General features: G+C 48.3%; 1 protein-coding gene across 1 annotated transcript in view; it reads right to left on the bottom strand.

Annotated features, from left to right (window-relative positions):
• Positions 1 to 1,368: 1,368 nt before the first annotated feature.
• The window catches only part of LOC115154178 (endothelial cell-selective adhesion molecule), a 68,102-nt gene continuing 43,908 nt past the window's right edge, over positions 1,369 to 25,562 (bottom strand). Inside the window, exons 2-7 of the mRNA XM_029700139.1 lie at positions 15,798 to 15,943; positions 14,204 to 14,405; positions 11,014 to 11,169; positions 5,322 to 5,444; positions 3,302 to 3,431; positions 1,369 to 3,039 (exon numbers count right to left, since the gene is read on the bottom strand). Coding sequence (XP_029555999.1) covers positions 2,541 to 3,039; positions 3,302 to 3,431; positions 5,322 to 5,444; positions 11,014 to 11,169; positions 14,204 to 14,405; positions 15,798 to 15,943 — 1,256 coding nt within the window. The 3' untranslated portion in view covers positions 1,369 to 2,540. The remainder of the gene's footprint in view (positions 3,040 to 3,301; positions 3,432 to 5,321; positions 5,445 to 11,013; positions 11,170 to 14,203; positions 14,406 to 15,797; positions 15,944 to 25,562) is intronic.

Here is a 25,562-nt window from a genome sequence, read left to right as displayed (position 1 = left end):
TCTCACAAAAACATGGCAGTTGGAACCAAAAATCTCACATTTGGACTCATCAGACCAAAGGACAGATTTCCACCAGTCTAATGTTCATTGCTTGTGTTTCTTGGCCAAAGCAAGTCTTTTCTTCTTATTGGTGTCCTTTAGTAGTGGTTTCTTTGCAGCAATTTGTCCATGAAGGCCTGATTCACGCATTCTCCTCTGAACAGTTGATGGTGAGATGTGTCTGTTACTTGAACTCTGTGAAGCATTTATTTGGGCTGCAATCTGAGGTGCAGTTAACTCTAATGAACTTATCTTCTGTAGCAGAGGTAACTCTGGGTCTTCCTTTCCTGTGGCGGTCCTCACAAGAGCCAGTTTCAACATAGCGCTTCATGGTTTTTGTGACTGCATGTCTTAAAGTAATGATGGGCTGTCATTTCTCTTTGCTTATTTGTGTCTCCTGACCCCTCCTGTCTCAGCCTCCAGTATTTATGCTGCAGTAGTTTATGTGTCGGGGGGCTAGGGTCAGTCTGTCACATCTGGGGTATTTCTCTTGTCTTTTCCGGTGTCCTGTGTGAATTTAAATATGCTCTCTCTAATTCTCTCTTTCTTTCTCTCTCTCGGAGGACCTGAGCCCTAGGACCATGCCTCAGGACTACCTGGCTTGATGACTCCTTGCTGTCCCCAGTTCACCTGGCCGTGCTGCTGCTCCAGTTCCAACTGTTCTGCCTGTAGCTATGGAACCCTGACCTGTTCACCGGACGTGCTACCTGTCCCAGACCTGCTGTTTTCAACTCTCTAGAGACAGCAGGAGCGGTAGAGATACTCTCAAAGATCGGCTATGAAAAAGCCAACTGACACTTACTCTTGTGTACTGACTTGTTGCACCCTCGACAACTACTATGATTATTATTATTTGACCATGCTGGTCATTTATGAACATTTTGGCCATGTGCTGTTATAATCTCCACCCGGCACAGCCAGAAGAAGACTGGCCACCCCTCATAGCCTGGTTCCTCTCTAGGTTTCTGCCTAGGTTTGGCCTTTCTAGGGAGTTTTTCCTAGCCCCTGTGCTTCTACACCTGCATTGCTTGCTGTTTGCGGTTTTAGGCTGGGTTTCTGTACAGCACTTTGAAATATCAGCTGATGTAAGAAGGGCTATATAAAATACATTTTATTTGAGCTGTTCGTGCCATAATATGGACTTGCTATTTTACCTAATAGGGCTATCTTCTGTATACCACCCCTACCTTGTCACAACACAACTGATTGGCTCAAATGCATTAAGAAGGAAAGAAATTCCACAAATTTAACAAGGCACAACTTAATTGAAATGCATTCCAGGTGACTACCTCATGAAGCTGGTTGAGAGAATGCCAAGAGTGTGCAAAGCTGTCAAGGCAGGATGGTGTACTTGGAAGAATCTCAAATATATTTTGATTTAACACTTTTTGGTTACTACATGATGTTTGGGATGTTGACAAGTAGAAACTCTGCTTTTGTATCCAGTCAGTCATAAGTGTTAATGAACAGCCTCAAATACAATTGAAAGCAAACCTTATTTACAATTTCCTTGCAGAGAGCGACCCAAAATCATTACAGCCCGATGGTGTAACCATATAACCACCACTTAGTCCATGTAATTGACAAAATGTGTCAAATTGTATTTTATATAATATGAAAAGCTATTCCTATGTAGTAAAATACCTACGTTTTAAGGGCTGTGTCTAAAGAGAATTGTCATGAAGTTTGAAACAAGGAACATGAAAAGGCAAAAAGTGAACTTTGCATTTAGAAAATGTAGTAGCAAATGTTCAATCTAGTATGCCTGGTGATTTTCTTCTCTTAACTGCATGATGCTAGGCAGGTATTCAGCAGTAGTCCACCATATTTTTACACTAATATACTCATTTGAGAAGTTAAAATAGATAGAATAAAATGAATAATATGCTGTTCTTCAAACTAATTTGGTCCTTCATAATCTAAATTGTCATATACATCTGCAGGAATGCACGAAGAAGTAAAATCAGGGGATGTACGCAATAACACCAGTGTGCCATGACATCTTGTCAAGTCCCCGTTTTGAAAGTGACATCATACAATGGCCTTGATAGGACGTGATAGAGTGAAAACAATCTTGTCAGAGAAAGACCGATGACTTAAATAGTTGCATTGGAAAACTTTGTAAAAAATTAAAATAAAAAAAAATACACTGAATGTGCAATAGAAAAAATACAAAATACTTCCCAAATGTATGAAATCCAGATCTGTACATATTTTGTATACATACGGAGTATACATTTAAAAAAAAAAAAAATGTACTTCCGTATACTTCATTAAATAAATTAGCCTTGTGTAGCAACACAGTCCATCTCTTAAGGTCTTACCAATGATCTCACTGCATTTTGAGTGAGAGTCAAATGCTCCATCTTCGATGGCCAATTCAAGCTTTAACCCTCGAGTTAGCTATATCCTTGTGGCAGTTGAATCTTTTCCTTTTGGAAAATCTATGTGAGTAAGTACAGTTGAAGGGAAAAGGGACACTGCACCATGACAGACTGGCACTACACCAGCGAGCCGGCCTGGTTCTGAGCTGGCACCATGATGGGAACCCCTCCCATGTGGGAAATGTTGGACGCGGTCACGACAGTGGGCAGAGGTGGCGGGCGCGGGGCTGGACGTGCTGTCTGGGGCTGGGTATAGGTCTGTGGGTGCTGGGTTCTGGGACTACCGTTGGCACTGGGTGCTGCAGAATTAGCCAGTTGTCCGCGGGGCAGGGTTGTATCAGTGTTGTAGCTGTAGCCCGGCAGGGCGTGGCCATGGGTGGGTGTGGAGGCTCCATGGCGCGGCCCGAGGTGGTAGCCAGAGACGCTGCCTGTGGCAGTGATGATGGAGGCGGTGTCAGAGGGAGGGCGCTGGGGATACTGCTGGGAAGAGGGCTCCCTCTGGTGGGGTCTGTTGGCAGTGGTGATGGAGGAGAGTGTGCCATTTTTGGAGACCACTTCCGGGCCAGAGCCGCCGCTCTTGGCCCACGAGACGCGCTTGGGCGCCTGAGCATCCTCCCTAGGGGTGGAGAGGAGGGAGAGAAGGGGTGAGAGACTGGCTGACATCCATTTGGCATATGCACACCTTCACGTCACAGGTATATAACAGTATACATATGGTATGTTCTTTGTATAGCATACTAATTAGTGCACACAATCACCACACACACACACACACACACACACACACACACACACACACACACACACACACACACACACACACACACACACACACACACACACACACACACACACACACACGTGAAGTTGAATCTAACTTGATGTCATTGGCCAGGTCCTCCTCAGAGTCTCTCCTTCTCCTCAGGAGACCAACAAGGAAGAGGATGATGAAGATTAAGCCCAGCACCGAGCCCACCGTGGCCCCAGCAATCATCCCTGCGTTGGTCGCTGTAGAAACACACAACATTAAAACACACTTGCACTACAGATCTGTGGTATAGCACCTTCACTCTCCAGGGAAAATTAAATAAATACACTGTTTAGATGCTGTAGTAATTTACCCTTTGCGGTCCAAAAGATAATAAAACTATGGCAGCATCCTGTTATTTGTATATTAGTTTTGTTCTTACATTCACTCAATACCCAGCTCTCTTAACCCAACAGTGCAAGTACAGCAGCCTGTGACCGTTCAGTGTTTTTCAAAGACTAGGCAGAGATCTGTCTTTGTGGCAATGTAAAGATAAGAACGTACAGACAGAAAAGACAATTAAACCTCTAAATAAAAAGTCAATTTAATTAACAGAGTAGCACCAGCCAATGTCCCTTTTCCACCAAATTGAGGTTTCCTTTAAAGAAGCTTAATTGCATTTGTCCTATTCTATACTGTAGTCTCCCAGCAAACTTTAAGGAAAGAAATGTTAGTGGGTAATAGATAACAGAAAGAGATAGCTACCAAGTGTAGGAATTGACACATACAGACACACTGTGTGTGTGTGTGTGTGTATATATATATATATATACACACAGTACCAGTCAAAAGTTGACACACCTACTCATTCAAGGATTTATCTTTATTTGTACTATTTTCTACATTTGTAGACATCAAAACTATGCAATTACACATATGGAATCATGTAGTAACCAAAAAGTGCTAAATCAAAATATATTTCATATTTGAGATTCTTCCAAGTACACTACCCTGCCTTGACAGCTTTGCACACTCTTGGCATTCTCTCAACCAGCTTCATGAGGTAGTCACCTGGAATGAATTTCAATTAACAGTTGTGCCTTGTTAAAAGTTAAATTTGTGGAATTTCTTTACTTCTTAATGCATTTGAGCCAATCAGTTGTGTTGTGACAAGGTAGGGGTGGTATACAGAAGATAGCCCTATTAGGTAAAATAGCAAGTCCATATTATGGCAAGAACAGCTCAAATAAGCAAAGAGAAAAGACAGACCATCATTACTTTAAGACATGAAGGTCAGTCAAGCCGGAAAATTAACAACTTTGAAAGTTTCTTCAAGTGCAGTGTCAAAAACCATCAAGCGCTATGATGAAACTGGCTCTCAGGACTGCCACAGGAAAGGAAGACCCAGAGTTCCCTCTGCTGCAGAGGATACGTTCATTAGAGAGTTACCAGCCTCAGAAATTGCAGCCCAAATAAATGCTTCACGGAGTTCAAATAACAGACACAACATCAACTGTTCAGAGGAGAGTGCGTGAATCAGACCTTCATGGTCAAATTGCTGCAAAGAAACCACTACTAAAGGACACCAATAATAAGAAGAGACTTGCTTGGGCCACAAAACACGAGCAATAGACATTAGACCAGTGGAAATCTGTCCTTTGGTCTTTTGAGTCCAAATTTCTGATTTTTGGTTCCATCCGCCGTGTCTTTGTGAGACACAGAGTAAGTGAACGAATGATATCTGCATGTGTGGTTCCTACCGTGAGGCATGGAGGAGGTGTGATGGTGCTTTGCTGGTGAAACTGTCTGATTTATTTAGAATTCAAGGCACATTTACCCAGCATGGCTACCACAGTGTTCTGCAGCGATACGCCATCCCATCGGGTTTACGCTTAGTGTGACTATCATTTGTTTTTTAAGTGCACATTAGATGAAGGAAAACTCAATTTAAGTGAAGGCAGTGAATCAGTCCCAATTAAAATGCATTCTTAATTACTTGCTCTGGATATCTGCATGCTCTGGTTTTCAAAGCCGTTTCAGGTACCAGGTGCCAACTGTTTTAGGAAGCCCATTTCTCTACATTCTGACTGGCCCACATAGTGTATAGTGAGTCGTGTGTGTGTCCAGTGTTGCACTATAAAAGTACGTACAGGTGATGACCTCCAGGTTGATGTAGCATCTCTTTGTGCCGGCCGTGTTGCTGGCCGAACACACGTACTTCCCTGACATGTTGCTGCTCAGGTTGCTCAGCTTCAGGGTGCCTGTCTTCTCATCTGTAACACACACACACACACACACACACACACACACACACACACACACACACACACACACACACACACACACACACACACACACACACACACACACACGGTGGTCGTGCCGTTTAGGGAGGATGATTATTATTTGTATAAGCATGGCCTTATTTCTATTACAGCATATTGGATGACTGTCATTCATATTCCATTCACCCAGCTCAATGTAACATCGATAGGTTTAGGCTTCTACATGACACTTATTTTCCCTATACCTATCATGAGGTTGCTACAACCTAGCCTATGAATTAAAGTTTACAACATAGGTAGGTGCACAGGTCGCGGTACATTTGAGCAATCAAGGTGACAGACATTGACTCATTCAATACCACCTTGCACTCTTCCCTGCATCTAGCTGATCTAGGGTGTGCAAACTACATTTTCTATTGGACAAATTCAGGTATGTTAATCCCCGTTTCGGTAGGTTAAGAAACATTTTTCAACAGAATCGGCAGAATGAATACACCCCTGATCACACGCCAATATACACTGCTCAAAAAAATAAAAGGGAACACTTAAACAACACAATGTAACTCCAAGTCAATCACACGTCCACTAAGGAAGCAACACTGATTGACAATAAATTTCACATGCTGTTGTGCAAATGGAATAGACAACAGGTGGAAATTATAGGCAATTAGCAAGACACCCCCAATAAAGGAGTGGTTCTGCAGGTGGGGACCACAGACCACTTCTCAGTTCCTATGCTTCCTGGCTGATGTTTTGGTCACTTTTGAATGCTGGCGGTGCTTTCACTCTAGTGGTAGCATGAGACGGAGTCTACAACCCACACAAGTGGCTCAGGTAGTGCAGCTCATCCAGGATGGCACATCAATGCGAGCTGTGGCAAGAAGGTTTGCTGTCTGTCAGTGTAGTGTCCAGAGCATGGAGGCGCTACCAGGAGACAGGCCAGTACATCAGGAGACGTGGAGGAGGCTGTAGGAGGGCAACAACCCAGCAGCAGGACCGTTACCTCCGCCTTTGTTACCTCCGTTACCTCCGCCACAAATGTGCACGTGTCTGCTCAAACGGTCAGAAACCGACTCCATGAGGGTGGTATGAGGGGCCGACGTCCACAGGTGGGGGTTGTGCTTACAGCCCAACCCCGTGCAGAACGTTTGGCATTTGCCAGAGAACACCAAGATTGGCAAATTCGCCACTGGCGCCCTGTGCTCTTCACAGATGAAAGCAGGTTCACACTGAGCACGTGACAGACGTGGCAGAGTCTGGAGATGCCGTGGAGAACGTTCTGCTGCCTGCAACATCCTCTAGCATGACCGGTTTGGCGGTGGGTCAGTCATGGTGTGGGGTGGCATTTCTTTGGGGGGGCCGCACAGCCCTCCATGTGCTCGCCAGAGGTAGCCTGACTGCCATTAGGTACCGAGATGAGATCCTCAGACCCCTTGTGAGACCATTTGCTGGTGCGGTTGGCCATGGGTTCCTCCTAATGTAAGACAATGCTGGACCTCATGTGGCTGGAGTGTGTCAGCAGTTCCTGCAAGAGGAAGGCATTGATGCTATGGACTGGCCCGCCCGTTCCCCAGACCTGAATCCAATTGAGCACATCTGGGACATCATGTCTCGCTCCATCCACCAACGCCATGTTGCACCACAGACTGTCCAGGAGTTGGCGGATGCTTTAGTCCAGGTCTGGGAGAAGATCCCTCAGGAGACCATCGCCACCTCATCAGGAGCATGCCCAGGCGTTGTAGGGAGGTCATACAGGCACGTGGAGGCCACACACACTACTGAGCCTCATTTGGACTTGTTTTAAGGACATTACATCAAAGTTGGATCAGCCTGTAGTGTGGTTTTCCACTTTAATTTTGAGTGTGACTCCAAATCCAGACTTCCATGGGTTGATACATTGGATTTCCATTGATTATTTTTGTGTGATTATGTTGTCAGCACATTCAACTATGTAAAGAAAAAAGTATTTAATAAGATTATTTCATTCATTCAGATCTAGGATGTGTTATTTTAGTGTTCCCTTTATTTTTTGAGCAGTGTAGTTCACTTTCATAGCAGTCACATAACAACATAATCCCTTTGGTCGTTTTATTCCTTCTCTCACCTTTTTAATTCGCTTGTGGACTTCAGTGCACAACACATCAGCTTTCTGTGACCAGCCGGGAAAAAAACATTTCCAAACCAAACCTTCATATTATAACCGCTATACATCGTTGTCACCATATTAACGTCAGTCAACATAGCTACTAAAACTAATGCTCTAGTAAACCACATACAATCATGCAATAGAGTGTACAGTCATCAGCAAGCAGTTACACAGGTGGGTCTTGTGGCAATAAATTAATAAAACCAAAAGTTTACCTTGACTTGGAAGAGTTCCAGTGTTGGATAGCCATAGCCAGCTAGCTAACATAGCATCCCTCTCTGTGGGAGCCGGGACTTTGAGTTGGCGAAATTAGCTCGCTGAATTCGCTAGCTAAGTGAAAGTGTAAAAACAAATCTCTTGCATCTCCTTCATTTTTGAATAAATTAAATTTGTTCAAAACTGTGTAACTATTGTCTTCTCTCTCCCTCTCTCACACAGAGTCAACTACTCACATGTTATGCACTGCAGTGCTAGCTAGCTGTAGCTTATGCTTTCAGCACTACATTCATTCGCTGATCCTTTAAAATTGGGAGGACAACATGTCAGTTCATGCTGCAAGAGCTCTGATAGGTTGAAGGATGTCCTCCGGAAGTTGTCATAATTACTGTGTAAGTCTATGGAAGGGGGTGAGAACCGTGAGCCTCCTAGGTTTTGTATTGAAGTCAATGTGCCCAGAGGACAGAAAGGAGCTGTCCTCTGGCTACACCATGGTGTTACCCTACAGAGTGATGTTGAAGCTACTATAGATCATTGCAAAACAGTGTGTTTTAATCAATTATTTGGTGACGTGAATATATGTAGTATAGTGTTATCTAAAAAGGGTAACTTAATGTTTCACTATTTTTATGAAATTCACTGATGAGGATGGTCCTCCCCTTACTCACCCATAGAGTATCCATATTAGGACAGCATTGTCAGTACTGCCACTTCTGCGGCTGTCCTTATATGGACACTGTGCATTGATTATATGCGCTTTTTCCTCATCATTAAATCACTACTAATCAGAAAATTCAAATGTACCAAACAATGTGAGATACTTATCCAATTCTTGCACCCCATAAATGAGAGGAAATACATTATCTAAGTATGGGAACACTGACTATTGGTTTGGGAAAAAATAGTGGATTTGAGCAGAGTCACATTAGGATGCAACCTTGTGTACTTTAATCTAGTCCCAAACAGATTAGCCCCTAAATCTCCAAGTCAAAACAAAAACAAAACAATGACATGGCTATGCCTACTGAAACTCCTTTTGATTGCCTGTTCCAGTTCACATTAAGTGCCCTTAAATCCATAGATACAGATGAAGTCGGAAGTTTACACACACCTTAGCCAAATACATTAAAACTCAATTCCTGACATTTAATCCTTGTAAAAATTCCCTGTCTTATATCAGTTAGGATCACCACTTTATTTTAAGAATGTGAAATGTCCAAATAATAGTAGAGAGAATTATTTATTTCAGATTTTATTTCTTTCATCACATTCCCAGTGGGTCAGAAGTTTACATACACAATTAGTATTTGGTAGCATTGCCTTTAAATTGTTTAACTTGGGTCAAACGTTTTGGGTAGCCTTCCACAACAAGTTGGGTGAATTTTGGTCCATTCCTCCTGACAGAGCTGGTGTAACTGAGTCAGGTTTGTAGGCCTCCTTGCTCGCACACACTTTTTCAGTTCTGCCCACAAATTGTCTACAGGATTGAGGTCAGGGCTTTGTGATGGCCACTCCAATACATTGAGTTTGTTGTCCTGAAGCCATTTTGCCACAACATTGGAAGTATGCTTGGGATCATTATCCATTTGGAAGACCCATTTGCAACCAAGCTTTAACTTCCTTACTGATGTCTTGATGTTGCTTCAATATATCCACGTAATTTTCCTCCTCATGATGCCATATATTTTGTGAAGTGCACAGTCCCTCCTGCAGCAAAGCACCCCCACATCATGATGCTGCCACCTCCGTGCTTCACGGTTGGGATGGGGTTCTTCGGCTTGTAAACCCTCCCCCTTTTTCCTCCAAACATAACGATGGTCATTATGGCCAAACAGTTCTATTTTTGTTTCATCAGACCAGAGGACATTTATCCAAAAAGTACAATCTTTGTCCCCATGTGCAGTTGCAAACCGTAGTCTGGCTTTTTAATAGAGGTTTTGGAGCAGTGGCTTCTTCCTTGCTGAGCGTCCTTTCAGGTTATGTCGATATAGGACTTGTTTTACTGTGGATATAGATACTTTTGTACCTGTTTCCTCCAGCATCTTCAAGGTCCTTTGCTGTTGTTCTGGGATTGATTTTCAATTTTTGCACCAAAGTACGTTCATCTCCAGGAGACGGAACGCATCTCCTTCCTGAGCGGTATGACAGCTGCATGGTCCCATGGTGTTTATACTTGTGTACTATTGTTTGTACAGATGAACGTGGTACCTTCAGGCGTTTGGAAATTGCTCCCAAGGATGAACCAGACTTGTGGAGGTCTAAAACAAATTCTGAGGTCTTGGCTGATTTCTTTTGATTTTCTCATGATGTCAAGCAAAGAGGCACTGCATTTTAAGGTAGGCCTTGAAATACATCTCCAATTGACTCAAATTATGTAAATTAGTCAAACAGAAGCTTCTAAAGCCAAGACATTATTTTCTGGAATTGTCCAAGCTGTTTAAAGGCACAGTCAACTTAGTGTATGTAAACTTCTGATCCACTGGAATAGTGATACAGTGAATTATAAGTGAAATAATCTGTATGTAAACAATTGTTGGAAAAATTACTTGTGTCATGCACAAAGTAGATGTCCTAACCAACTTGCCAAAACTATAGTTTGTTAACAAGAAATGTGTGGAGTGGTTGAAAAACAAATTTGAATGACTCCACCCTAAGTGTATATAAACTTCCGACTTCAACTGTATATGGCAGCCACACACACGTATGTATAGTGTATTACTAAGTACAGATTGATACAACACACTCACAAATTATACCCAGTTGGTTGTGTGGTTACACAATACATAGTACCTGTAACTTTAGGACACTTAACGTAAAGTGAGACCTGATTGCCTCAATTCAAATGTAACTTTTTCAAAATCCCTTTGCCATTGGCAAAATATTAACCTCTGCTTTGTCATTAAATTATACCCTCTGCTTTATCATTACATTTGCTTATGGTATATTCTGTGTACATTTCTTATCCAGAGCAACTCACATTACGTGTGCACAACAACTTGGCTGAACGACATACTATTACAGTACTCTAAGTTCAAAGTCTTATCCAATTGCAGAAAGAGAGCAAGCTCTCCCTGAAATACAGTACATTTACAATAAATACACTATTTCTGAGTAAACAAAAGGTTTTGCTTATGATGTTGGTTAATAAAGTTAGACCTCCATGTTTCAGATGTCAGACTGCAGTTAGTTACTCACTGAGCATGGGAGAGAAGAAGACTTCAGACGTGGGGCTGGTCTTCTGCCACTTGTACATGGGGATGGGCTTGCCTGACTTGGACTTACAGCTCAGCGTGACGTTGCCTTTCAGGACTGGCTTCCCCGACAGAGAGCACTCTGGGACAGCAGGAGGGACTGAGATATAGGAGAGAGATTGAACATATGTGATGAGATGCTAAGCTACAGTATTTGAATAATGATAGATAAAAGAATGTTAAGGATTTAGGGTAGTGGCAAACAGTGAAACTATTGTGTTAAGATACATACAGGAACGTGTGTACAGGTATGCGGGTGTGCATGTACTGTATTCGGGTATATGTGCAAGTAGAGCACATCTGTAAGTGTGTGTGTCTTATCAGCATTTGATCATATACAGTGCTTTCAGAAAGTATTCATACCCCTTGACTTATTCCACATTTTGTTGGGTTACAGCCGGAATTCAAAATTGATAAAATTTAGCAAATGTATTGAAAATTAGAGAGAAAAATATCCAATTTAGTTAAGTATTCACACCCGAGTAAATACTTTGTAGAAGCACCTTTGGGGCCGATTACAACTTTGAATCATCTTGGGTATGTCTGTATCAGCTTTGTACTTCTGTGTTTTGCAATTTTCTCACATTCTTCCTTAACAGAGCTTGAGAAAATCTGTAAGTTAGATGGGGTGTGGCGGTGAACAGCAATCTTCAAGTCTTCCACAGATTTTCAATGGGATTCAAGACAGAATTTGTCGTCGGGGTCACTCAAGGACTTTCACATTCTTGTTCCGAAGCCATTCCAGCGTTGCTTTGGCTCTATGCTTGGTGTCATTGTCCTGTTGGAATGTAAATATTCACCCCAGTCTAAGGTAGTTTGCACTCTGAAGCAGGTTTTCATCAAGGATTTGCCTGTATTTGTCTCCATTCATTGTTCCCTCTATCCTTACCTGGTTCCCAATTCCTGCCTCTGATGAAAAGCCTTCCCATGCTTCACGGAAGGGATAGTGTTTGACAGGTGATGAGCTGTGCCTGGTTCTCAAGACATAGCCCTTTGCATTCAGGCCAAAGTGTTCAATTTTTGTCTCTTCAGACAATCTTTTGCCTTATGCTGAGTGTCTTTCACTTGCCTTTTTGCAAACTCCAGGTATGCCATTTTCTCAGGAGTGGCTTCCGTCTGGCCACTCTCCCATAAAGCCCAGATTGGTGAAGTGCTGCAGATACGGTTGTCCTTCTGGCAGGTTCTCCCATCTCAGCCAAGGAACTCTGTAGTTCTGTCAATGGTCATTGGGCTCTTGGTCACCTCCCTGACTAATGTTCTTCTTGCCCGGTTGCTCAGTTTGGCCAGCTCTAGAGTTTGGGTAGTTCAAAGCCCCCCCAATTAAGGAGACAACTGTGCCCTTGGAAACTTTCAACACTCAAGAAATTGTTTCATATTCTTCCCTAGATATACAGTACCAGTCAGGGGGTATACAGAAGTTGCCCTATTTGGTAAAAGATCAAGTCCATATTATAGCAAGAACAGCTCAAACAAGCAAAGAGAAACGACAGTCCATCATTACTTTAAGACATGAAGGTCAGTCAATCCGGAAAAATTCAAGAACTTTGAACGTTTCAAGTGCAGTGTCAAAAACCATCAAGTACTATGATGAAACTGGCTGTCATGAGGACCAACACAGGAAAATAAGACCCAGAGTTACCTCTGCTGCAGAGAATAAGTACATTAGAGTTACCAGTCTCAGAAATCAGCAATTAACTGCACCTCAGATTGCACCATAGAGTTCAAGTAAAATACATCAACATCAACAGTTCAGAGACTGCATAAATCAGGCCTTCATAGTTGAATTGCTGCAAAGAAACCACTACTAAAAGGACGCCAAGAAACACAAGCAATGGACATTAGACCGGTGGAAATCTGTCCTTTGGTCTGATGAGTCCACATGTCTGGTTCCAACCGCCGTGTCTTTGTGAGACGCAGAGTAGGTGAATGGATGATCTCCACATGTGTGGTTCCCATCGTGAAGCATGGAGGTGTGATTGTGCTTTGCTGGTGAAACTGTCTGATTTATTTAGAATTCAAGGCACACTTAACCAGCATGGCTACCACAGCATTCTGCAGCGATACACCATCCTATCTGGTTTGCGCTTAGTGGGACTATCATTTGTTTTTCAACAGGACAATGACTCAAAACACCCCTCCAGGCTGTGTAAGGGCTATTTGACCAAGTAGAGTGATGGAGCGCTGCATCAGATGACCTGGCCTCCACAATCACCCAAACTCATCCCAAACCAACTCAATTTGGTTGAGTTGGACCTCGGAATGGAGGAAAAGCAGCCGACAAGTGCTCAGCATGTGTGGGAACTCCTTCAAAATTGTTGGAAAAGCATTCCAGGTGAAGCTGGTTGAGATCATGCCAAAAGTATGCAAAGTGGTCATCAAGGCTACTTTGAAGAAACTCAAATATAAAATATTTTGATTTGTTTAACAGTTTTTTGCTTACTACATGATTCCATGTGTGTTATTTCATAGTTTGATGTCTTCACTATATTCTACAATGTAAAAAATGAAGAAAAACCATTGAATGAGTTGGTGTCCAAACTTTGACAGAATTGTGATGAGGCATACAGTACCAATCTTGGAGATCTGTGGACAGTTCCTTTGACTTCATGGTATAGTTTCTGCTCTGACATACACTGTCAACTGTGGGACCTTATATACTGTAGAAAGGTATGTATCTTTGTAAATCATGTCCAAACAATTGAATTGGCCACAAATGTACTCCAATCAAGTTCTAGTGTCGTCAAGGATGATCAAAGGAAATTGGATGCACCCGAGCTCAATATGGAGTGCCAACGTCATGACAGGAGTGTCATAGCAAAGGGATGTGAATACTTATGGAAATTCAATATCTGTATTTCACTTTCAATAAATTAGCCAACTTTCCTAAAAACATGTTTTCACTTTGCCATTATGGTGTATTGTGTGTAGATTGGTGAGCAAAAGCAGTCCGTCAATTTAATCAATTTTGAATTCAGGCTGTAACATTTTGAATAAGGGGTATGAATACTTTGAATGCACTGTATACATACATGCAGGCATGCCTCATTCTACATGTACAGCTTATAAGAATACAAAGATGGCGTGCTGCATGACTACAAGAACTACATAAGGATAAGGGGTCCCCTTGTCCTTACCAATGACGTCGAGGATAAGTTCCCCGGTCAAGCCCTGGGCCCCGGGGATGATGACCTGGCAGAAGTAGCGTCCCGAGTCTGACTCCTTCGTGTTGTTGATGTACAGAGACAGGTTGGCCGAGGGCATGGTGGCTGTGAAGCCCACTCGCTCCTCAAACTGCGGGCTGCCTAAACTGATTGAGTCTAGGGTGTAGGAGATTATCTGTGTGGGTTGGATGGAGGGGACAAGATCCATGAAGATTGTTGAAAAGGTCCCTAGAATATCCTTTTGCTTTTTCTTTATTTTACAACATGTAGTCTACCATTACTTAGAGGTTCTCTTAGCTAATGTTATTTTCTTAATAGAGCCATGACAAGGCAATATTGAGTGTATTGGAGTATGAATAGAAGTAAAGTACTTTAAAATATCATATAGATCATTATGCAAACAAACAAGACAGAATTATCATTTGGAGCTAAAGACGAACAGTCTGAGTAGAGATAATGGCGCACAACTCAGACATTCTGTAGTGAAATCCGACTACCACTCCATGACTGGACCTTTAGCCAAAGCAGCTTGCTCTGTTCAAGTCAACAACTGCAATCTCCCAATCTACAGTTGGTGAGTGCTACTGTAGTGGAATGGTAACTACTAGACTCAAACTGGATTTCTTTCTCTTTGTTTTTCCCCTTTGGGACTTGGTCCATCTGTATACTACTGTAAAACAAATCTGTAATTAGCAAATATAAGCCCATGCACGTCCCTAGATAGTACTGTCTGTGGATGCAAGTTTGAAAATCCAAGTCAGATGAGAGCCTTATGGCCAACTGCCCACTTTCACCAGCTTAATTTGTTTTTGTTTTGTAAAGGGTTAACCCCAACCTAACCCCAAAATAGAAACTCTCAAGTGGTTTAGAGTCATATCACTTCATGGCCTAATTTTCTGAAATGTTATGGTCGGAAAAAGCCAAAAACAAGCTATTTTATATTTATGCATTTTCAAGCAGGGCTAAAATACATTGGATAGATGGAGAGCTAAGCATTTTATTAGACTTATTTCTGAGGGTTTCTGAAGGAAGAGCTTTGCCAGATTAACAGCAGTCAACATCCTTCATGATAATAATCCCCCACAGATGGCCAAGCAAGAAAGATTTTCAGTTGTAGTTCAAATCAAACTTCATTTTTTGTCACATGCACCGAATACAACAAGGGTAGACTTTACCGTGAAATGCTTACTTACAACTCATTGTAAATAAGAATTTGTTCTTAACTGACTTGCCTAGTTAAATAAAAGGTTAAATAAAAACACATTTAAAAAAAGGATTTAACTGGTATGCAGAGCTAATGCAGGTACCTTACTGGCCTCTGGGACATTATATTGTAGCCTTAGGATGTCACAGACTAATCATGACCACTGCATGATGAAAGGGATCTTCACACATCCCAAGACGCACAAACTTTAACTTCGCACAAATATGCCATTGCCTTAATGTTTGGTGCGAAAGTTCAACTTACTGTACACGTCTCAAGTAAGAACGGCCCTAAACCGTCAGACAATCAGCACAGACGCTAAAGGCACCACACACAGAACATAACAGAGCGCAAAACACTCACCAGTTGAGAGTTATTGGCTACAAAGTTCCAGAGGACGGTGTTCTTGCCGATGCTGTAGCTGGTGCTGTACCAGGCCTGCAGCACCACCTTCTGACCTTCGATCACCTTCATGATACTCTGGGGCATCTGGATCTGGGCCAGCACACCTGGAGGACGGAGAGGAGGAGGGGAAAAACAGAGTACTTAAAGTACTTAAAGTACTTAAAGAACCTGTCCGAGTGTGGTTGTCACTATCTGGCTTAATAGATTAAATAAAGCCCCTGCGTTTTGCAATTGTTTCTGGCAGAATGGAAAAAAAAATAAGACATGCTTTTCCCAAGCTGTGTTTGAATTGATAACCTGCCATGCTTTTGTTTCACACACTGCAAGCATGTTTATTTTCTCAAGATACAAGTTTTGATAAGGAAAAGCTGTAGCGGTTGTGGCTTGTTGACAAGCACTTAAAACATGTCATATCAAAACGTCTTCTCTCAGACCTATTATAGGTGGACACAGAGGCAGAGGCAATCAATCACATGTACAGTCCACTTTCATATCAAAACAAAAACAAGACTGCCACTTGCCAAGTCAAAATGTTGACAAGCCACATCTACTTCACGAGATTCCTCATACTGTAAAAAAACAGCTATGAAAACAAAAAATGACAATGCTTAGTAGGGACACAGGGAAACAATTTGCAAAGACAAAAAACGTATTTGACGCTCTCTTCCAGAGCTATTGGAACCAATAATAAGCCATCACAGGCTTGCCAACCACAGCTCATGGAGACATCCCCTTTGTGCACAATCCATAAAACATCATGAAACAATTGTTCCTACCAACCAAAGATGGGAAAATATACAAACAGACAAGCACTTGGGGAGGTTTTCAGAACAACAAACCCCATGCTAGATGGTCACTCGGTCCCAACAAGTCACAGCGACTAACCCACATACAAAAAAAAAGACATCTCATGATGTCATTGAAGCAGAGGGGTAGAAATGGACTCGAGGCAGCACTTAGCTGTCCAGTTGGAAGTGGATCAACTGTGAAATAAAACACATGAATAAATATGAGGGGGAAAAAAGGAAGTGGATCAATCTCCATCCGTCTGGTGCAACAGCTTGGCCAAAACGAGTAAGTATATTCAGTCCATGGTCCACTCAGGGCACCCTCACATCCCCGCACACCACCGCATTCCCCCCACACACAACCCCACAGCACCCCCCCCCACTCACACACCACCCCACCGCCCACACACACCATCGCATCCCCCCCCCCACACACACCACCGCATCCCCAAACACACACACACACACACCGCATCCCCAAACACACACACACACACACACACACCGCATCCCCAAACACACACACCGCATCCCCAAACACACACACCGCATCCCCAAACACACACACCGCATCCCCAAACACACACACCGCATCCCCAAACACACACACCGCATCCCCAAACACACACACCGCATCCCCAAACACACACACCGCATCCCCAAACACACACACCGCATCCCCAAACACACCCACCGCATCCCCAAACACACACCGCATCCCCACACACACACCGCATCCCCACACACACACCGCATCCCCAAACACACACCCACACCGCATCCCGACCACCGTATCCCCACCGCATCCCGACCACCGCATCCCCACACACACACCGCCGCCACATCCCCCCCCCCACACACACACACACAAACACGTCCACACACCCCCCACACACACCACCGCATCCCCCCCACCACACACACACACCACCGCATCCCCCCCACCACACACACACACAACCGCATCCCCCCTCACACAACCGCATCCCCCCCACACACACAGCCGCATCCCCCCCCACACACACGTACGTACACACACACACCACCGCATCCCCAACACTGCATCCCCACACACACACACACACCGCATCCACACACACACACACACACACACACACACACACACACACACACACACACACACACACACACACGCCACCGCATCTCCACACACACGCCACCGCATCTCCACACACACACACGCCACCGCATCTCCCCCCCACACACCACCGCATCCCCACACACACGCCACCGCATCTCCCCCCCACACACACACCACCGCATCCATACACACACACACAGCCACCGCATCTCCACACACACACGCCACCGCACTCCACACACAGCCACCGTGCCACCGCATCTCCACACACACACGCCACCGCATCTCCACACACACACACGCCACCGCATCTCCACACACACACACGCCACCGCATCTCCACACACACACACACACACACACACACACACACACACACACACACACACGCCAACTCATCTCCACACACACACACACACACACACACACGCCACCGCATCTCCACACACACACACACACACACGCATGCCACCGCATCTCCACACACACACACACACACGCACGCCACCGCATCTCCACACACACACACACACACGCACGCCACCGCATCTCCACACACACACACACACGCCACCGCATCTCCACACACACACACACACACGCCACCGCATCTCCACACACACACGTCACCGCATCTCCACACACACACGTCACCGCATCTCCACACACACACACGTCACCGCATCTCCACACACACACACACACGTCACCGCATCTCCACACACACACGTCACCGCATCTCCACACACACACACACACGCCACCGCATCTCCACACACACACACACACACACGCCACCGCATCTCCACACACACACGCCACAGCATCTCCACACACACACGCCACAGCATCTCCACACACACACACACGCCACAGCATCTCCACACACACACACACACGCCACAGCATCTCCACACACACACGCCACCGCATCTCCACACACACACACGCCACCGCATCTCCACACACACACACGCCACCGCATCTCCACACACACACACACACACACACACACGCCACCTCATCTCCACACACACACACACACACACACGCCACCGCATCTCCACACACACACATGCCACCGCATCTCCACACACACACACACACACGCCACCGCATCTCCACACACACACGCCACCGCATCTCCACACACACACGCCACCGCATCTCCACACACACACGCCACCGCATCTCCACACACACGCCACCTCATCTCCACACACACACACACACACACACACACACACACACGCCACCGCATCTCCACACACACACGCCACCGCATCTCCACACACACACGCCACCGCATCTCCACACACACACGCCACCGCATCTCCACACACACACACGCCACCGCATCTCCACACACACGCCACCGCATCTCCACACACACGCCACCTCATCTCCACACACACACACACACACACACACACACGCCACCGCATCTCCACACACACACACGCCACCGCATCTCCACACACACACACACACACACACGCCACCGCATCTCCACACACACACACACACGCCACCGCATCTCCACACACACACACACACACACACACACGCCACCGCATCTCCACACACAAACACGCCACTGCATCTCCACACACACACGCCACCGCATCTCCACACACACACACACACACACACACACACACACACACACACACGCGCACACACCACCGCATCTCCACACACACACACACACGCCACCGCATCTCCACACACATGCCACCGCATCTCCACACACACACGCCACAGCATCTCCACACACACACACGCCACCGCATCTCCACACACACACACGCCACCGCATCTCCACACACACACACGCCACCGCATCTCCACACACACACACGCCACCGCATCTCCACACACACACACGCCACCGCATCGTCACACACACGCCACCGCATCGCCACACACACACGTCACCGCATCTCCACACACACACACACGCCACCGCATCTCCACACACACACACACGCCACCGCATCTCCACACACACACACACGCCACCGCATCTCCACACACACGCCACAGCATCTCCACACACACACACGCCACCGCATCTCCACACACACACACGCCACCGCATCTCCACACACACACGCCACCGCATCTCCACACACACACACGCCACCGCATCGCCACACACACACACACGCCACCGCATCGCCACACACACACACGCCACCGCATCGCCACACACACACGCCACCGCATCTCCACACACACACGCCACCGCATCTCCACACACACACACACACGCCACCGCATCTCCACACACACACACACACACGCCACCGCATCTCCACACACACACGCCACCGCATCTCCACACACACACACACACACACACACGCCACCGCATCTCCACACACACGCCACCGCATCTCCACACACACACACACACACACACACGCCACCGCATCTCCACACACACGCCACCGCATCTCCACACACACACACACACACGCCACCGCATCTCCACACACACACACACGCCACCGCATCTCCACACACACACACACGCCACCGCATCGCCACACACACACACACACACGCCACACACACACACGCCACCGCATCGCCACACACACACACACGCCACCGCATCGCCACACACACACACACGCCACCGCATCTCCACACACACACACACGCCACCGCATCTCCACACACACACACGCCACCGCATCTCCACACACACACACGCCACCGCATCTCCACACACACACACGCCACCGCATCTCCACACACAAACACACCACCGCATCTCCACACACACACACGCCACCGCATCTCCACACACACACACGCCACCGCATCTCCACACACACACACACGCCACCGCATCTCCACACACACCCACCCCACCCATCCCACACACACGCCACCGCATCTCCACACACACGCCACCGCATCTCCACACACCACCACCGCATCTCCACACACACGCCACCGCATCTCCACACACACACACACACACACACACACACACGCACGCCACCGCATCTCCACACACACACACACACACACACACACCCGCACGCCACCGCATCTCCACACACACACACACGCACGCCACCGCATCTCCACACACACACACACACACATACACACACACGCACGCACGCCACCGCATCTCCACACACACACACACACGCCACCGCATCTCCACACACACACACACGCCACCGCATCTCCACACACACGCCACCGCATCTCCACACACACGCCACCGCATCTCCACACACACACACGCACGCCACCGCATCTCCACACACACACACACGCACGCCACCGCATCTCCACACACACACGCATCTCCACCAGCATTCTCCACACACACACGCACGCCACCGCATTTCCACACACACACACACGCACGCCACCGCATCTCCACACACCACACGCACGCCACCGCATCTCCACACACACACACACGCACGCCACCGCATCTCCACACACACACACGCACGCCACCGCATCTCCACACACACACACGCACGCCACCGCATCTCCACACACACACACGCACGCCACCCGCATCTCCACACACACACACACACACACACGCACGCCACCGCATCTCCACACACACACACGCACGCCACCGCATCTCCACACACACACACACACACACACACACACACACACACACACGCACGCCACCGCATCTCCACACACACACACACACACACACGCACGCCACCGCATCTCCACACACACACACACACACGCCACCGCATCTCCACACACACACACGCCACCGCATCTCCACACACACACACACACGCCACCGCATCTCCACACACACACGTCACCGCATCTCCACACACACACACACACACACACGTCACCGCATCTCCACACACACACACACACACACGCCACCGCATCTCCACACACACACACGCCACAGCATCTCCACACACACGCCACAGCATCTCCACACACACACACACGCCACAGCATCTCCACACACACACACACGCCACAGCATCTCCACACACACACACACGCCACAGCATCTCCACACACACACACACGCCACCGCATCTCCACACACCCACCCACGCCACCGCATCTCCACACACACACACGCCACCGCATCTCCACACACACACACGAACCACCGCATCTCCACACACACACACACACACACACACACACACACACACGCCACCTCATCTCCACCACACACACACACACGCCACCGCATCTCACACCACACACACACACGCCACCGCATCTCCACACACACACACACGCCACCGCATCTCCACACACACACACACACGCCACCGCATCTCCACACACACACACACACGCCCCCTCATCTCCACACCACACACACACGCCACCGCATCTCCACACACACACGCCACCGCATCTCCACACACACACACACACCCCGCATACTCCACACACACACACACACACACACACCGCCACCGCATCTCCACACACACACACACACGCCACCGCATCTCCAACACACACACCGCCACCGCATCTCCACACACACACGCCACCGCATCTCTCCACACACACACACACACACACACACACACACACACACGCCACCTCATCTCCACACACACACACACACGCCACCGCATCTCCACACACACACACGCCACCGCATCTCCACACACACACACACACGCCACCGCATCTCCACACACACACACACGCCACCGCATCTCCACACACACACACGCCACCGCATCTCCCACACACACACGCCACCGCATCTCCACACACACACACACACACACACACACACACACGCCACCTCATCTCCACACACACACACACACACGCCACCGCATCTCCACACACACACACGCCACCGCATCTCCACACACACACACACACGCCACCGCCATCTCCACACACACACACACGCCACCGCATCTCCACACACACACACGCCACCGCATCTCCACACACACACACGCCACCGCATCTCCACACACACACACGCCACCGCATCTCCACACACACACACACACACACACACACAGCCACCTCATCTCCACACACACACACACACGCCACCGCATCTCCACACACACACACGCCACCGCATCTCCACACACACACACACACGCCACCGCATCTCCACACACACACACACGCCACCGCATCTCCACACACACACACGCCCACCGCATCTCCACACACACACACGCCACCGCATCTCCACCCACACACACGCCACCGCATCTCCACCACACACACACGCCACCGCATCTCCACACACACACACACGCCACCGCATCTCCACACACACACGCCACCGCATCTCCACACACACACGCCACCGCATCTCCACACACACACGCCACCGCATCTCCACACACACACGCCACCGCATCTCCACACACACACACACACACACACACATACACACACACACACACACGCACACGCCACCGCATCTCCACACACACACACACACGCCACCGCATCTCCACACACATGCCACCGCATCTCCACACACACACGCCACAGCATCTCCACACACACACACGCCACCGCATCTCCACACACACACGCCACCGCATCTCCACACACACACGCCACCGCATCTCCACACACACACGCCACCGCATCTCCACACACACACGCCACCGCATCTCCACACACACACACACACACACACATACACACACACACACACACGCACACGCCACCGCATCTCCACACACACACACACACGCCACCGCATCTCCACACACATGCCACCGCATCTCCACACACACACGCCACAGCATCTCCACACACACACACGCCACCGCATCTCCACACACACACACGCCACCGCATCTCCACACACACACACGCCACCGCATCTCCACACACACACACGCCACCGCATCTCCACACACACACCACACACGCCACCGCATCTCCCCACACACACACACGCCACCGCATCTCCACACACACACACACGCCACCGCATCTCCACACACACACACACGCCACCGCATCTCCACACACACACACAACACACAACGCCAACGCATCTCCACACACACACACGCCACCGCATCTCCCACACACACACACGCCACCGCACCTCCACACACACACGCCACAGCATCTCCACACACACACCACACACACACACGCCACCGCATCTCCACACACACACCACACACACGCCACCGCATCTCCACACCACACACACACGCCACCGCATCTCCACACACACACGCCACCGCATCTCCACACACACACACGCCACCGCCTCTCCACACACACACACACGCCACCGCATCTCCACACACACACACACGCCACCGCATCTCCACACAACACCACACGCCACCGCATCTCCACACACACACACACATGCCACCGCATCTCCACACACCACACACACAACACACACACACACACACACACCACACACACACACACGCCACCGAATCTCCACACACACGCCACCGCATCTCCACCACCACACACACACACACCACGCACACGGCCAACCGCATCTCCACCACAACACACACGCCACCGGCCTGCTCCACACACACACGCCACCGGCATCTCCTAACACACCACACACGCCACCGCATCTCCACAACAACACACACGCCACCGCATCTCACACACACACACCACGCCACCGCATCTCCCACACACACACACACGCCACCGCATCCTCCCACACACCACACACACTGCCACACCGCCATCTCCCACACACACACACAACATGCCACCGCATCTCAACACACACACCACACACACCACACACACACACCACACACACACACACGCCACCGCATCTCCACACACCACGCCTCAACCGCATCTCCACACACACACACACACACACGCCACCGCATCTCCACACACACACACACTGAAGGGGTAGAAATGGATTCGAGGCAGCACTTATTTGTCCAGTTGGAAATGGATCAACTGTGAAATAAAAAACATGAATAAATATGAAGGGGAAAAAGGAAGTGGATCAATCTCCACCCGTCTGGTGCGCCAGCTTGGCCAAAATGAGTAAGTATATTCAGTCCATGCCCCACTCAGGGCACCCTCACATCCCCGCACACCACCGCATTCCCCCGCCCACACACACACACACACACCACATCCCTCCCACACAACACCCCACAGCATCCCCACACACAAACACACCACCACCCCCCCACACACCGCCCCACACCGCATCCCCCCCCGCCCCCGCCCCACAAAACACACAACTGCCTCCCACCCACACACACCCGCATCCCCACCCAGACACACACACACACACACACACACCACCGTATCCCCCCCCACACACACCGCCGCATCCCCCCCCCACACATACCGCCGCATCCCCCCCCCACACACCGCCGCATCCCCCCCCCCCCACACACAGCCGCATCTCCACACACACCGCCACATCCCCACACACACACACACACAACACACACACGACACACAACCGCCTCCCACCCACACACCCCCACCCAGACACACCCGCATCCCACCGCATCCAACCCACACACACCGCCGCCCCCCCCCCCCCCCCCCCCCACACACACAAACACAACCGCACCCCCCCCCCCCAAAGCAATCAAACAAGCTAAACGTTAGTATAGAGTCGCAATTCAATGGCTCAGTCCATGAGACGTATGTGGCAGGGACTACAGGCAATCACGGACTACAAAAGGAAAACCAGCCATGTCACCGAGATCGACGTCTTGCTTCCGGACAGGCTAAACACATTCTTTGCACGCTTTGAGGATAACAGTGCCACCAACGCGTCCCGCTACCAAGGACTGTGGGCTCTCCTTCTCTATG

This window comes from Salmo trutta, chromosome 19, assembly GCF_901001165.1.
Source record: "Salmo trutta chromosome 19, fSalTru1.1, whole genome shotgun sequence".
Classification (NCBI taxonomy): domain Eukaryota; kingdom Metazoa; phylum Chordata; class Actinopteri; order Salmoniformes; family Salmonidae; genus Salmo; species Salmo trutta.
This window is presented reverse-complemented; position numbering and strand designations above follow the sequence as displayed.